This window comes from Gadus morhua, chromosome 21 (assembly GCF_902167405.1).
Source record: "Gadus morhua chromosome 21, gadMor3.0, whole genome shotgun sequence".
In the NCBI taxonomy this organism is placed as follows: Eukaryota; Metazoa; Chordata; class Actinopteri; order Gadiformes; family Gadidae; genus Gadus; species Gadus morhua.
Genome location: NC_044068.1, coordinates 5662087 through 5676454, shown reverse-complemented (window position 1 = coordinate 5676454; position 14368 = coordinate 5662087). Strand labels below are relative to the sequence as shown.

The 14368-nt window shown below is 47.2% G+C and overlaps 2 protein-coding genes across 2 annotated transcripts; one reads left to right on the top strand and one right to left on the bottom strand.

Annotated features, from left to right (window-relative positions):
• Positions 1-2987: 2987 nt before the first annotated feature.
• Positions 2988-5948, bottom strand: LOC115534080 (sterile alpha motif domain-containing protein 15). The gene is made up of 3 exons (XM_030344694.1): positions 5595-5948; positions 5400-5498; positions 2988-4226 (listed from the first exon to the last, which is right to left on the bottom strand). Exons 1-3 carry the CDS (start codon positions 5685-5687, stop codon positions 4053-4055), a joined length of 366 nt encoding a protein of 121 aa, XP_030200554.1. The 5' UTR covers positions 5688-5948; the 3' UTR covers positions 2988-4052.
• Positions 5949-6057: 109 nt separating this feature from the next.
• Positions 6058-14313, top strand: LOC115534066 (methylmalonate-semialdehyde dehydrogenase [acylating], mitochondrial). The gene is made up of 12 exons (XM_030344674.1): positions 6058-6332; positions 6621-6662; positions 6768-6842; positions 7334-7495; positions 7911-7989; positions 8987-9289; positions 9596-9717; positions 10097-10286; positions 10602-10783; positions 11869-12048; positions 12580-12678; positions 13341-14313. The coding sequence occupies exons 1-12, from the start codon at positions 6294-6296 to the stop codon at positions 13440-13442; spliced, it is 1575 nt and encodes a 524-aa protein (XP_030200534.1). The 5' UTR covers positions 6058-6293; the 3' UTR covers positions 13443-14313.
• Positions 14314-14368: the final 55 nt, after the last annotated feature.

The following is a 14368-nucleotide window of genomic DNA, read 5'->3' as shown; positions in this document are numbered from 1 at the left end:
TTTCTTTTCTCACGCAGTTTGCGAAATACTTAAATAATGCATGATGGCCTCTTCCCCTTGTTGTGTTGTGTAATCAAGTGAACAGCACTCACAGTCATAGCCGTGCACTGGGCTCCCTGCACGCACACACACACACACACACACACACACACATGGAAAAACATGCATTCATGTGTGCTCTCACACACACACACACACACACACACAAGGACACACACACCAAACACACGCACACAACCATGACAAAAAGTGCACACATGTGTGCAGACACACAAAAACACACACAAGGATTCACACACACACACACACACACACACACACACACACACACACACACACACTCATGCACACACACACACACACACACACACACACACACACACACACACACATGGATTCACACACACGTACGCATGCATGCACAGACTGTGTGTTGGTGTGTGTGTGTGGGGGGTTGTGTGTGGGTGTGTGTGCGCCTTTGTGGGTGTCTGTCGGTCTCTCTGTCGGCCTGTGCTTGCGTGTGCATGATGCTGCACACCGTGGTTCTTTTATAAACTGAATGCATGATTTAATAAATGCATGAATGATTTCCTCTATGTCTGAAATGTCACTGTCACAATGTGTTAGCGAGATACCATCGGGTCAATAACCTCTTTAGCGCAAAGGCTGTCCTGTCAACAAAAAAAAACTATTTTCGCAGAAACATCCACACTATAAAGTCTGTGTTTTACTGTAAACCTGTGCAATACACCATGTCGTAAAGCCTCCATCCAACAGAGATGTATAGAAGCCAGCAAAACGATATGGGGGACGGCAAAAAGAGGAGTGGGCCTGGTGCTGGCTGCTGTGGGATGGTGCCTAGAGTGAGCCCTCCAGAGCAATAAGATAATGAGATATACTTCTGGTAGGCTGACTCACACGGACCGTTATAACGATCTATAAATCACGTGGTAGTGATTTTTTTTCAATCCGTGTGGCTGCAATCAATCACCTACACCTAAACACGAAAATGTGATTGCATTAGCTAACAAACACGTTTTCTTAATAGTGTCCCATTTGGTGGCAGAGCAACTTGTACCCTGACAGCGTTAATCACATTTAATGAGCATTCCACTTGTCACCAGGGCACACCTCATAACACCAGCCGGCTTGTACCCTACACCGTGTTCCCGTGCACCACGCCTGGGCTGATAAGCAGCCTACGAGCCAGTCAGTGCATGGGCTAATAGAGCCTCTGAAATCAATCCCCTTTTCCATTGCGAGAAGGGGAAAAAAACAAGGAAACATGCATGTCCCCCCCCCCCCCGCCGTTTCACCTGTAGAAAACGACATGCAGCTAAATGGAGTTAGAGAGGGTGGTGGGGGGGGGGGGGTGGTGGGGTGTCTAAAAATAAAACGGCTGTAGGTCCGCGTTCCTTGAGAAATTGAGGTTATTTTTGACCTTGCGGAACAGGTCCTGCATGGGCTAGTGGCTTATAGCCTTTATACGTAACCCCTCCACTCCCCCCATGCCCCCACCCCTCAGCCCCCCTCCCTCCTCCTCCTCCATCCCTACAGTCATTACAGTCCTTCCCAAGCTGCTTCACATAGAGTTCCTATAGGTGAACTGCTGCCCCGAGTCGCCAGCATCACAAGCCCACACAACGCATAGCCAATAGTGAAGGGCAGTTCCCCCCACATAAAAGAGTTCACAATCTATAGATGACATCATGTGCACACGAGATACAGAGTATTGAATTACCTGGCAGATGATGGTGCATCCAATCCAGATTCCAGAGGGGGAGAGTAGGCTATAGGCTAAATATTCCCTCCCGGACGGTCGCCCAGAGTCTCTGTGGCGGCTGGGCGGAGCTGAGCCGGGGTCTAAAACGGGACCCGACGGAGGATCGCTTCGGGATGATTCAGGTGTCCCGCCCGCTACCACAGCTCTCGACGGCCTTCCACACCGACGGTGCCCTTCGAGAAATCCATGGGCAGCGGATAAATGAGACTGGAGAGATTAAAAAGAGAGGAAAAATCCACCCGTTTTCAAACCGCCCCTTCCGATTACATCGCCAGTGGAGAAGAGATAGAGATAGCGCTAATGTCGCTGATCTCCAAAAAAAAAAAAAAAAAAGAAGAAGCAAAGCAACAAAGTCCCTGATAGATGGAGAGTACGCGGTGGCTTTAGAGAGGCGGCTGCAGCTGCACAGGATCGCCTCTACTGCGGATTCGCCCCGCCGCGTGGACCTTCGGTGGAGGAGAAAACGCCTTTGAGGCGGACGGGCAGCGGCTCACCTCGCTGAGTGGGGCTTGTGCGCGTCCCCTCCACTCGGGATCGCATTACTGCAGCCCAGATGTTCCGTGTATCGTTTTCACCAGTTGTTTTCTCTCTCTCGCTTTCTCCCTCTCTCTCCCTCTCACTCTCTCCTTCTCTCTCTCGCTCTCTCTCTTGTGGTAGTGACGCAGCCTCAGCCCCTGAGTTAGTTAATCCAGATTGACTGAAAGGGTTTTGCTGCTTCTGCTGCTGCTGCCGCCGCTTCTGCTGCTTCACATCCACATCCCCACCTCCACCACTATCACCACCCCTCGCCTTGCCCCCCAAACACGGCCAGGGCGTCTCATAAGTAGCGGGACTCTCTTTGCTGTCAACCCCTCGCTCACTGCCGCCGCCACCGACCGAGCTCCATTTCGCGGGTGAGCAGAGGTGTTGTGCGCGGAATGGTAATCGGTGTGCTTCGAGGCACAGAGAGACCACTTGTGCATATAGACAGATGCGATGCCTCCCAGTCCCTCTCTCTCGCAGGCAGGAAACATCATTTATTAATGTGGGCTGGATTTAACTCGACTACTTGCACGACATTGCAGTAACCTAGATTCAGAGTGGATCAATCAGGCGTCGTTTAGGCACGGCCATGTGAGAGAAAAGGCTCGTTTAGGAGACGATCTGTTGTCATTATCTCTAACTTTTTGGGAATTGTAAAAGAGTTTTGATACAAAGACATTGATATCAAAATGAAGAGTTTATTGATGCAACGCAGAATTCCTTAAAAACAATCAAAAATCGCTCTATCTGTTGGGCATTCCTCAATAATCCCAGAAGACCTTTTGGAGAGTTCAAATACTAAACCTATAGAGTTGGCCTAAATTGCACAGATCTAGGCCCTTATAAGCACATCACTAATCCACCAGAGAGGGTCACACATAGTGCCTGGCTTTAAGGCCGGATGCGCACAAGGCTGTGACGGATGGCCCCCGAGTCCAGAACAAGGTCCGCAACGTCGCAGCCCATCTGGGAAGAGATACCCGCGCAGTTGGTCCTGTTCTTGTCTTCCCGGAGAACAATGGCGCCCCCGCGGCGCTCCTGTGTCTCCTCACACACTTTATAATAGGTGCTAGTTGTCAAGAGGCAGAATTTCCCCTAGGATTTGTTTCCCTCGATCGATAGCTCAATTTGGTGACCAGCACCGCGCTCGAGATCAATGGGCACACAGCTATTGTGCGAGTGCTTTTGAACATTTACAGCCCATCCATGGGGGGGGGGGGGAAATAGATGGTGCGGGCCCCCCCTCGGAAACACACCATTCAGTCTCTTTAATGGTCCGATGGCTAGCTAGTGTCGTCCATAACAATGCTTTGCTGACTTATTTCCTGTGTTCTTGTATAAAGTATTTCAAACGCAGGGGCCTTGAGGCTCCGACTCCCAGGGCCCTTGAAACAGGGTTCTTAATAGGCAAACTAAGTTATAAAGAGAACGGCTGTTCCTACACGGTTGTCGTTCATGTTTGCATTAAAACTGGAAAGGGGATGAATGAGCAGAGCTGAGCCGCTGTCGGCTCCCGTAATGATCCTTGTTACGTCGACAAGCGCTCTTTGTAATGTCTACGTATCAACGCAAAATAACTACGAATACCCTCCGACTGTGACAGCCGTCGGCGGAGACAACACACGGACACATCATCACAACACTCTCCGTCTCCTCGTCGCTGACTGTTCTCCTTTTAATTGCCACGTGAGGGATCGACTTTTCTTTGGTGTTTCAATCGCTCTCGTGCGGCACGGGACCGCGTCCGTCACGGACGGCGGTCCAGCAGGAAGCGCTTGTAGGTGAGGCCGTTGGTCCCCTGGCCCGTCCGGCTCTTGACCCCCAGGAAGGCTGCCATGTCGTCCCTGGGAGTCAGGTTAAGGCCTCGGGTCCAGCGGACCTCAGATGTTCCCAGGAGGGCGTGCACGTGGGCAGCGATGACCTGGCCGGGGGGGGGGGCAGGAGGTGGGGGGGGTAAGGTAAACAGAGGGAGAGTTATAATTCAATGGAGGAATTCTCTGGGGGTTGGTCGATTTAGCAGCGCTGGGGAAAAACTGTTTCCACTGGAGGCTGGACACTCTGGGCTCGGAGAAAGGTAGTGAGAGGTATTTTGGGCGTCGGGCTTCATTTGCAAACAAGCACAAATAAATCTACGGAGTGAGATACAACAACTATTGAGGGGGATCCGTGGACTTGCCGCAGTGTGTGGAGGAAGAAGATGCACGTTAGAGGGTTTTTTTAAATCTTCTCACCTTGATGTTTGTCCAACTTTAAATGCTGTTGCACTTCAGGTGCCAAACGTGACTGATTGACAACCACATTTTGTCACCAAACCTTTAAAAGTCCAACTATCCCTCTCCACACTGTCTTATTCCTGATTATTATTTTTTTTTTTTATTAAACCTTTAGCAGATAAAAGTCTTATTGAGAATCTATTTTCCAAGAGAGGCCTGGCCCATTCCCAATTAGGTAAATAAGTAGTCAAGTTTGAGCATCAGGCAATCTACTATTCACTTCGCAGACCAAAGAGGTACTCTGAAGTGGCCAACCCCAACACATGCACATGCTCATTGACATAAGTTATATCTGTCAAAAATATGGCTCAGCATGAAACCAGACTGTGTCTGAATCATGCTGGGCAACATTTTGCAATGTGACTGATGAGAGCATCTCCCCACTGTGTGTCTATTACTGCTATCGGTTTACTTTCGCAACACAAAAGACAAATCGAATCAAAGATTTGTCCTAATTGACTTGTAATTTAACTTGTCTTGTTGTTCCCTGTCTTTGATTTGTGGAGTGTGCTGAAAATATCAATGCACCTCCTTGCCCCACACTCTTGCATTAAGGCCTACAGGAATACAGAGCATTTAACGCCGATAGGTTCTGTGTTTACCAGCCAGCGGGCCCAATCTAACTTCCCCACTCTCTTGGTAACTTAGGAGGTATTGGGTTATCAGGTTTTGGAGAATTGGCAACGACAGGCCCAATGGATCCTACAGGACGGTTACTGGATACAAACCATTGGGTTTCAGTGTTGCCTGACGTGTTGTAGCCTGCAGAACAAAAGCCTACTGTCCATCATGGTTGGATGGGTGGAGGGACCTTCACTTACCTGCATGTCTTTAAAGTCGGTGATTCCCATTCTTGGAAGGTAGCGACAGTTTACAAAAATCAGCTTCCTGCCCGTGATGAAGTTGTCCGTGAAACACTCCTGCCAAAAATAAAGTTTGAGTACAAGTAGTTATTTATAAGTTACTGTATGAGTCATCCTCTATCCATCCATAGTGCAGCCTTGAATGCATCCTACTTTATACTGAGGGTATCCTAAAGATTCGATCCAGCACGCGACGTCATGGCAACTCCAGTCTAGGAACTCCATGGTTCCTGTGTGGGTTTCCATGGAAACAGTCACTCGCCGCCGGGGCTTTTTCTGACCCAAGTGAGAAAGTCTAAATAAATCCCATCCGACAGGTATCTAAAAACAGCTCAAAAAGTAGATGGATGCGCAATGTATCTATCACGCTTTATTAGAGTCTCTTCTCTTTTCGGAAATGGAATGCTTAAGTTAAAAAATATGGCTACTACTAATAGAACAGAAAAAAGATTAAGAGGGGACGTTTTACAAAACGGAACCGGGGGTTACTAGGTGACAATCATTAAAATAAAAAAAATAAAAACAACTCAGGGGCGGCTGTAATTGCAAGCGAGTTGATTGGTTGTTCAAACGAGTCGGCCCCGCCCACTTTAGCTTACGCAAGGGGAACGTTGCTGCGCGCCGCTTTCGCAGATCCACAAACATCGCGTCAGGTCCATCGCTGGTCGACACAGAGCGCTAGTCTGATCCGTCACGGTTGTAGATCGGCCAAAGTGCAGCGTAGGCTCCGCGTCTTGTCCTCTATCGCTTGACTGCTGCACCGCTAGCTCCAGTTTGCTGCCCACTCTAGCTTGTCTTTTGGGTCATTGCAAGGGCTTTGGAGGGAGCACTGAAGCGCACATCTCAGCAGCCATGGCAGGAATACTCAGCAGGACGATTTTCAACACAAAGGTTAAACCCTTGTTTATGCTCGACTACTTTTACACTAGTTGTTCGGTCGGACGGAAAATGCAGCCCATTGGCTAACCAGTGTTAGCCGTCTTCTTGGGGATTGGGTGTCTTGTTTTGTTACCCCACGTTGCAGGAATGTAGTATTTATTAAGTTGCATACAATTAAAACGCATCAGAGCGGGCTTTGCATCGCATGGATGTTACTGCTCATTAAGGTCGGACACAAACGAGTTAACTTCTGTTTGTTTTGATCTTCTTTAAACTTTACTCCATTGATCTCCCTTGCAGACACCACTCCAACTCAGTCGTATGTGGTACTCGTCATCAGTGGTAAGACCTCCAATTCCTGACTCCGTAATTGTTTGTGTACGACAATTATTATTATTATGCAAAGAATCATATTGCATTTAAATGTAATGTATTTCCCTACCGCAGCCCACCACCAAGCTGTTCATAGACGGCAAGTTTGTGGACTCGCAGACCACAGAATGGATTGACATTCACAATCCCGTAAGTACAACTTGAACTAAACCCTCACGTAGGCCTACTTGAAAATAATACCAATTAAGCCTAGTAATTCCCCAGACAAAACACTACCTGTTGTGGTAAACAAATGAACGAGGATCGAGCTTGTGGAACGTCTTGAATTCAAATGAATATCAATATAATTGGATTTCTGTGGAATTTACAATCTGAGAACGACAGAAAGGCTTCAGACTTGTTCAAGCGTGGCTTGTTTATGCCCTCCTGCACTCTCCAGCCCTGTTACTATTCAGAGTTTGCCTCTACCCCAGTAATGATGAAATCCTACCGGAATTAAAACAAAATCACACTCGAGTGATTCTTGCACCAGTAACATGAAGATTGCGTTATTAATATAAATTGGATTCGATTTTGATTACTGTCCCCAAATCCACAACCACCGGTGTCGCATCACCTGGAACACAAATCGCATAAACGGACGCAACCGCCCATGAAACTAACGTCACGCTTCCTCTCAGGCTACCAACGAGGTGGTGAGCCGCGTCCCCAAAGCCACCCAGGAGGAGATGCAGGCTGCGGCAGACTCGTGCTCCAGGGCCTTCCACCCGTGGGCGGAGACGTCCATTCTCAGCAGGCAGCAGGTCTTCCTCCGCTACCAGCAGCTCATCAAGGACAACATCGTACGTACCCGTTGTTTAGTCACCCGGCGCACACGGTTTTAACCAAGAGGGTTAGGGGGACTTTTAGATGCATGTCATTCGTGCACAGGTCATGGGTTAAGGATTTTACTATAGAATGCTTGCGGGGCTGCTGTCTATACCTTAAGGCAGGAGGCAACAGGGTTTGAACCCAGAACCTTTTTGTTTGGGAGTCAACCACCCAATACCAGTTGACTATCCGGCCCCATATAACCGGGCATATTGGCTTTGTTTTTCCATAATGGAATATTTACGGTATGGACTTGAGTCGGAGTGTTAGCACGTTGCACGGTAAGTTGGTTGTGTGCACTTGGTTCATTATTTCAGTCATTTTATTGCAGAACAAAGACTTGGACGTGTTTCTTGATGAGCAGGTTGTTCAAATGTGGTCTTTCAGAAAGAACTGGCCAGGCTGATCACTCTGGAGCAGGGCAAGACCCTGGCCGACGCCGAGGGGGACGTCTTCAGAGGACTGCGTAAGTAGTGGCCTATTATTAGTATTATTAGTATCATTATGCCACTTTAGACCACAGAAGGGCTATTGTGGTGTCGCTTCTCTTGTTGCTCAGACCCGGGTGGAGTTTTGGTGTTTTTGTACTTTGCTCCCTGGAAATCCTCTCTTTGGTGCCTTCATCGGTATTCCTGAAGCAGGTCTTGAGTAAACACTCAATTCCGTGCTCCTCCGGGGGGAAAGTGGTTTAATGAGTATTGAATGAGTTAACCTTGTGGCAGAGGTTCTTGTCAATTTGTGGGCCTTAACACTCAAAGTGAAAGGAGTCCATCTTTGTAAAAGGGTCTTGATAGCCGGGGTGCTTTTGTTGAAGAAGAAGAGGCCAACTGGGTGTCGAAATAAGAAAGGAAGGAATAAAAACTGAAATGGGCCGGTTTGTCTTGGGAAGATTTGCTGTTTGCTATTTTTTTATTTCTCTTTGATGTCTCTGGAAGCAGCTGCTCATTTAAAACTAGGAAGATGGTAATGTTGGTGCATAGAAGGCATAATAATACTGATCCCTCACCCCCAACAGCTGTCCTCCAAATAATCTGAGATGAACATGCTGCTTGTTATCTGAATGAGTTGTACTGAGAACATCCTAGCAAATGTTGCATTTTGGTTTGTTGTTGCTTGTGTGCTTATGTGGAATCATGCAGAAGAAGTTGGTTTCGACTCTGCACATGTCAGACACCCACAAGGTGATTACTATTGACCTTCTGACTTCTTGTGTGACCAAGACTCCCTACCATTGGTTGAAGCCTGGCCAATGAGTACCCATGGCAAGATTACGTATGATAAAGAAAATGCAAAGACTAAAGTGCTTTGTCATTAATGTTTTACTTCTTGGGATCCAAAAAAAAGCCTTTGTTTCGGACCTTATACCCCGTACAGCCAATATACCCCACCCCCTTTGCCCCTGTGTCTTTGCGACATCCTCATCCCCTCTCTCCCCCCCCCTTTTGCTCACGTCTGCCCCCTAGAGGTGGTGGAGCACGCCTGCAGCATCACCTCCCTGATGCTGGGCGAGACGCTGCCCTCCATCACCAAGGACATGGACACGTACACCTTCCGCCTGCCCATCGGCGTGTGCGCCGGCATCGCCCCCTTCAACTTCCCCGCCATGATCCCCCTGTGGATGTTCCCCATCGGCATGGTGTGCGGCAACACCTACCTGATGAAGCCGTCGGAGCGCGTGCCCGGCTGCACCATGCTCCTGGCCAAGCTGCTGCAGGACGCCGGCGCCCCCGACGGCACGCTCAACATCATCCACGGGCAGCACGCCGGTGAGCCCAATGAGGGTCCCTCTTTTTCTCATTTGTTATTTATTCGTTGCGTAATGCTCTGGAGGTATGCTGAAAGTGGGACGGGTTTTTGGGGGGGTCTGTCGCTTTGGAAAACTTAAGTGGGGGAGGATTTTTGTTTATTTAATAACCACAAAAGTTGTGGGTGTTTGGTGCTCAAGCAGGTTTCTTGGCCCCTCTAACTCTTTATTTATTCCGTTTTTTTAAATGGTTAAGGGCTTCTTTATCACTTTTTCATATTACCAGGTGCATTCTGATCTATGGTCTGTTTTGTATGTTGCGGTCTAGCGGTGAACTTCATCTGTGACAACCCCGCCATCAAGGCCATCAGCTTCGTGGGCTCCAACCAAGCTGGAGAATACATTTACAATCGCGGCTCCTCGAACGGCAAGAGGGTGCAGTCCAACATGGTGCGTGCAGGAGACGTGATGCTCTTAGTGGTCCTACATGAACACCTCCTGCGGATTGCACATAGAGACCTTCCTTTCTTATTCCAGTGAGATCTGGATGTTTGTTTCCCTGTTGGCAAGAATGTCTTTGTTCAAAAAACACTTAAAACTGTTCAAGCATTTAATCTGCCTCTTGCTGGCCTCCTCTTTTTGTTTTCTTTCTATTCTTTTATATTGCCATTTCCTTGAGACGGTGTTTGAAGAATATGCTGAAGCAACAGAATGAGTTTACTTGGTCTTTAAAGGGAATGATTTGCCTTCTTTTACTTGTGTCGCTGTTCTACAAAATGCATGAATGAAATGACGGCGACCTACTTGGGTTTGTTTTCTTTAACTCCAGGGTGCCAAGAACCACGGTGTGGTGATGCCCGACGCCAACAAGGAGAACACGCTGAATCAGCTGGTGGGCGCCGCCTTCGGGGCCGCCGGCCAGCGCTGTATGGCTCTCTCCACCGCCATTCTGGTGGGGGAGGCCCGCGATTGGCTGCCAGAGCTGGTGGAACGCTCCAAGGCGCTGCGCGTCAACGCAGGTTCGTCTGACCGTGTTACCGACAAACCGACCGACGCGTCCTGTTTTTTTGAACTGGGGAGATCCCTCCTTTTCTCTGTTGATCCTTTTCCAGGTTTCTCCTTTTTGATTGTTTTTTACTGTTATGAGATTTTGACGTCCGTCCTCTTAAGGGATTTTAATGCAATCCTTTTTGATTCAGTCTCGCAGAACAATGTAATAATCTCTTTCATGATGAAGATGGATGGTTTGAATGTGTCTCGGGGATCTCTTTGTAATTCATCGACGGAGAAAACTCCTAAGCGTGTACGTCTCGCTCCTCGCTTCCGTCCCGCAGGCGACCAGCCCGGGGCCGACGTGGGGCCCCTGATCTCCCCCGAGGCCAAGGTCCGGGTGAACTCGCTGATCCAGAGCGGGGTGGACGAGGGAGCCACCCTCCTGCTCGACGGCAGGGCGGTGAACGTCAAAGGCTACGAGAACGGGAACTTCGTAGGGCCCACCATCATCAGCAACGTCAAGGTTGGGAGAATCTCGTCGCCTGCTTTCAACGACCTTGACTTTTAATTCTAGGAAAAAGTTACTTTTCTTTATAGTTGGAAATCCCCGACACGCATGTTTTATATTTGTAGACGTTACAAATCAAGCAAAGGTCAGAATGACGGGGGAGTGAGCGCAGCACTGTGATTTGTCAGCCTTGGGCAGAGCGGGCTCTCCGCGGGCTCCATTACGGTCTAACTGTCGGGGTCCCCCACACCAATGACCAGCGTCTTTTTGCGTAAATGCATTTTAGAATTCTAATTTTCGATCTTCCCATGAGCTGGTTATTAAAAATAAATTAACTCTGTTTAATTATTCACTCTTGCCCAAGTGTAATACTCCAAATTCCATTTTGAGTTAACTCACTTTGAGGATTGTATTTGGTTCTTGGAGAATTGCCTATATGATCCTGTTGGTCTTATTCATTCCAGGTCCATAATTCATCCCTCTTTGTCAGTGGTCACTGAAGGTGCAAATACTGAGCCGTTCTCCACCAGCACTCTCTTCCCCAACACTGAAACTGTCCCGAAGCTGCTCTGGTTTCCAATAGCTGACCATGGTTGCCTGTATTGCAACCTATTACTTGACTTTAAAATCAGTTCAATAAGCTGCAGCTGCAGAGCCACTTTGTTATTCGTAGCCTTCAGGGTATTGCGTCCTTTCTTTTTTTCATGGAAGTTGTTTCATTGTGCAATTTGCGTCCGACATTGGATAGATGGTGTTTATCCTAACTCGTTTTGATAGGGAAAAAAAGGATAACCGCATTTATTTAAGGAGAAGGCGATAGGCTAACATAAGTAGAATGTAAATAAATAATACGGCCTTGTATAACTTTTGTGTGTGTGTGTGCGCGTGCGATGGGAACTAAAACCTGAGCGGAAAAGCAATAATAATGATAATCAGATCAAATAATCAAACAAACTACCGTAGTAATCCTCACAATATGATGAACATCAAGCAAAACTTTTGAGTTGTGGTTGTTTTTTCCACAGAAAGAGGTGGGGGTACTGTTCCTTTTGTGTCATCACTGATAGTACTGTGTGTGTGTTCCCCGTTCCCGCCGGCAGCCCGAGATGACCTGCTACAAGGAGGAGATCTTTGGCCCAGTGCTGGTGGTGCTGGAGGCGGCAGACCTTGACGAGGCCATCGCACTCATCAACAACAACCAGTACGGCAACGGCACCGCCATCTTCACCAACAACGGCGCCACCGCACGCAAATACACACACGAGGTGGACGTGGGCCAGGTAACGCACGCGCCTGGTTGTCTGGGGATGTAGTCAGCAGGGGGGGCCCCACCCTAGATTGATTCATTTGATTGCTTTAAAATCTTTATTATAATGATGAAATTATAATGAAATAATGATGTTACACCAAATGGAAAGCAAGCATAACTAGATACATAAATGACAAACACTTGAGTGGGAAGAAGTTCGCACTTTTTTAATCCCATCCCTTCTCCACATCTCATTGTGATTAAGCTTCCTTAGTCATTATTATTATTATTATTATTATTATTATTATTATTCATAATTTCATTTATTATTATTATTTATATTATTTGCCCCACCTCAATATGTTGACCCCACCTCAACCGATTGGGGAGATGGAAGATTCTAAATATTTTTTGTTGCGGTTGATATATTGGCATAAATATAAACCAAACAACTACTCTTGGGACCCTTTTTATTTTGTTAACGATGCTTGAGGTTGTACCTGATGTTTTGCAGTGGAATAAAGTATAAAGTGTGATGTTGTACTTTTTGTTTGTCCTGCAGATCGGAGTGAATGTTCCCATCCCAGTCCCTCTCCCCATGTTCTCCTTCACCGGATCCAGGGGCTCCTTCAGAGGAGACACCAACTTCTACGGCAAACAGGTTAATAACCATACAAACTAACATGCAAACGTTGGTCAACCAAAGGCCTATATCATAGTACGGCGACTGTAGACCGCATCGTACATAGGCAGCAAAGGCTTGAATACAAACCTTTATAAAGGCTGCACGGCCCGCACCCCTGTATAGGCCGCAGTTCCAATGAAATCGCACAGCAGCACAAGCACCATTGAAGAGCGTGTGAATACATGCACTGTTCTGGATGACGGTACACCAGAATGGAAAAGTGTATTGACCAATTAGCAGCCTGTGGTTGTATTAGTAAGTAACTTGTTCACTCTGTTGGTGCCAGTGGGCGTTTACCATTTGAGCAAATATTGATCGTGCCACAACGTTGTCGACAGTAATTTGTATTGAATACAGGGCATAATCACCGCGGAATGAAATCGTTGCAGACCGATGCTGGACGTAAACCTTTTGTAAAGTGTGTGTGTGTGTGTGTGTGTGTGTGTGTGTGTGTGTGTGTGTGTGTGTGTGTGTGTGTGTGTGTGTGTGTGTGTGTGTGTGTGTGTGTGTGTGTGTGTGTGTGTGTGTGTGTGTGTGTGTGTCACGGTACCCCACCACTACACATTTAGAAACAAGCGGTTTACTTGCTGCCTCTGTTTCGGCCGTTGATTCCATTCTTTGTTCTCGTGCGTCACCAGGGCATCCAGTTCTACACCCAGATCAAGACCGTCACGTCGCAGTGGAAGGCAGAGGACGCCGGAGTCAGCAGCCCCGCCGTTACCATGCCAACGATACGCTAACACCTGAGCAGACAGGCCCGTGATGATGAAGAGAACCCAATACTAGTGCTACTAACAGGATGAACATCCACCACAACTATGCCTTACAGTTAAAGGTTTAGTTATTCATAGAAAGAGAGGGGCGGGGGGGGATAAATACTGTTCCTTTCGTTTCATTACCGGCTGATTATTTTGGTAGACGATGTGAGTGACTTTGAAGGACGCTGTCATTTTTCTGTTATCTAGCCGAGAGTATTACACATTGATGTGTCACTCCATTCAAACTACGCTACATTTCTACCTCTTTCTGGGAGGGGGGGGAAAAGGACCTCGGTTTGCAGATGTGAAAATATGTACAGCATGTACTTGTAACAGATTTGACTTCCGTTTTATTAGTTTCCATAAAGAGATAAAGTCTTGATCAAATCTTTTGATCCAGTGGTTAGTCATGTCTACCTTAAAATATTGGAGCAATCACAAAAATACTAACTGTGACAGCAAGATATTAGCTTTGCATATGTTAACAACTCGCACCAATACTGACAAACCCACTGCCCAACACTCCAGGGAAATTAAATGTAGGGTTGTTCTTTAACGGAAAACTGTCTGAATTTCTCTGTCCCCTGTGTATTTGAATGTTTGTCATATCGGTATCCGAACGCTTGATAGAACATTGATGCCTTCGGTTTATGGCAATTTGTGTTTGATGTGGAGGTTGTTACCGCAATGTTTTTAGATTTGATTGAACTTGGAGACTTGTGTGGACTGTGATATTGATTTATCAATCGGGGAGTGATGTGAGGTCCATATATATTGCAAGATGCTGTGTGGATTTACTACTTTGCAATTGGATTTTGAGTATGATGTTTGAATAAACAAAATGCACACCGTCCTTGTACTTGTTTATCTTTTGTCATTGAGGAATACTTTTACGACAACAAATCTAT

Bases quoted from the DNA above. Each gene is read 5' to 3' on its own strand.
- LOC115534080 (XM_030344694.1), bottom strand. From the start codon at position 5,687: ATGGAAACCCACACAGGAACCATGGAGTTCCTAGACTGGAGTTGCCAT. The intron at 5,499-5,594 runs GTAGGATGCATT...TATTTTTGGCAG, and splicing joins TAGGATACCCTCAGTATAAA to GAGTGTTTCACGGACAACTT. The intron at 4,227-5,399 runs GTAAGTGAAGGT...CCCCCCGGCCAG, and splicing joins CCGACTTTAAAGACATGCAG to GTCATCGCTGCCCACGTGCA.
- LOC115534066 (XM_030344674.1), top strand. From the start codon at position 6,294: ATGGCAGGAATACTCAGCAGGACGATTTTCAACACAAAG. The intron at 7,496-7,910 runs GTACGTACCCGT...GTGGTCTTTCAG, and splicing joins AGCTCATCAAGGACAACATC to AAAGAACTGGCCAGGCTGAT. The intron at 9,290-9,595 runs GTGAGCCCAATG...GTTGCGGTCTAG, and splicing joins CATCCACGGGCAGCACGCCG to CGGTGAACTTCATCTGTGAC.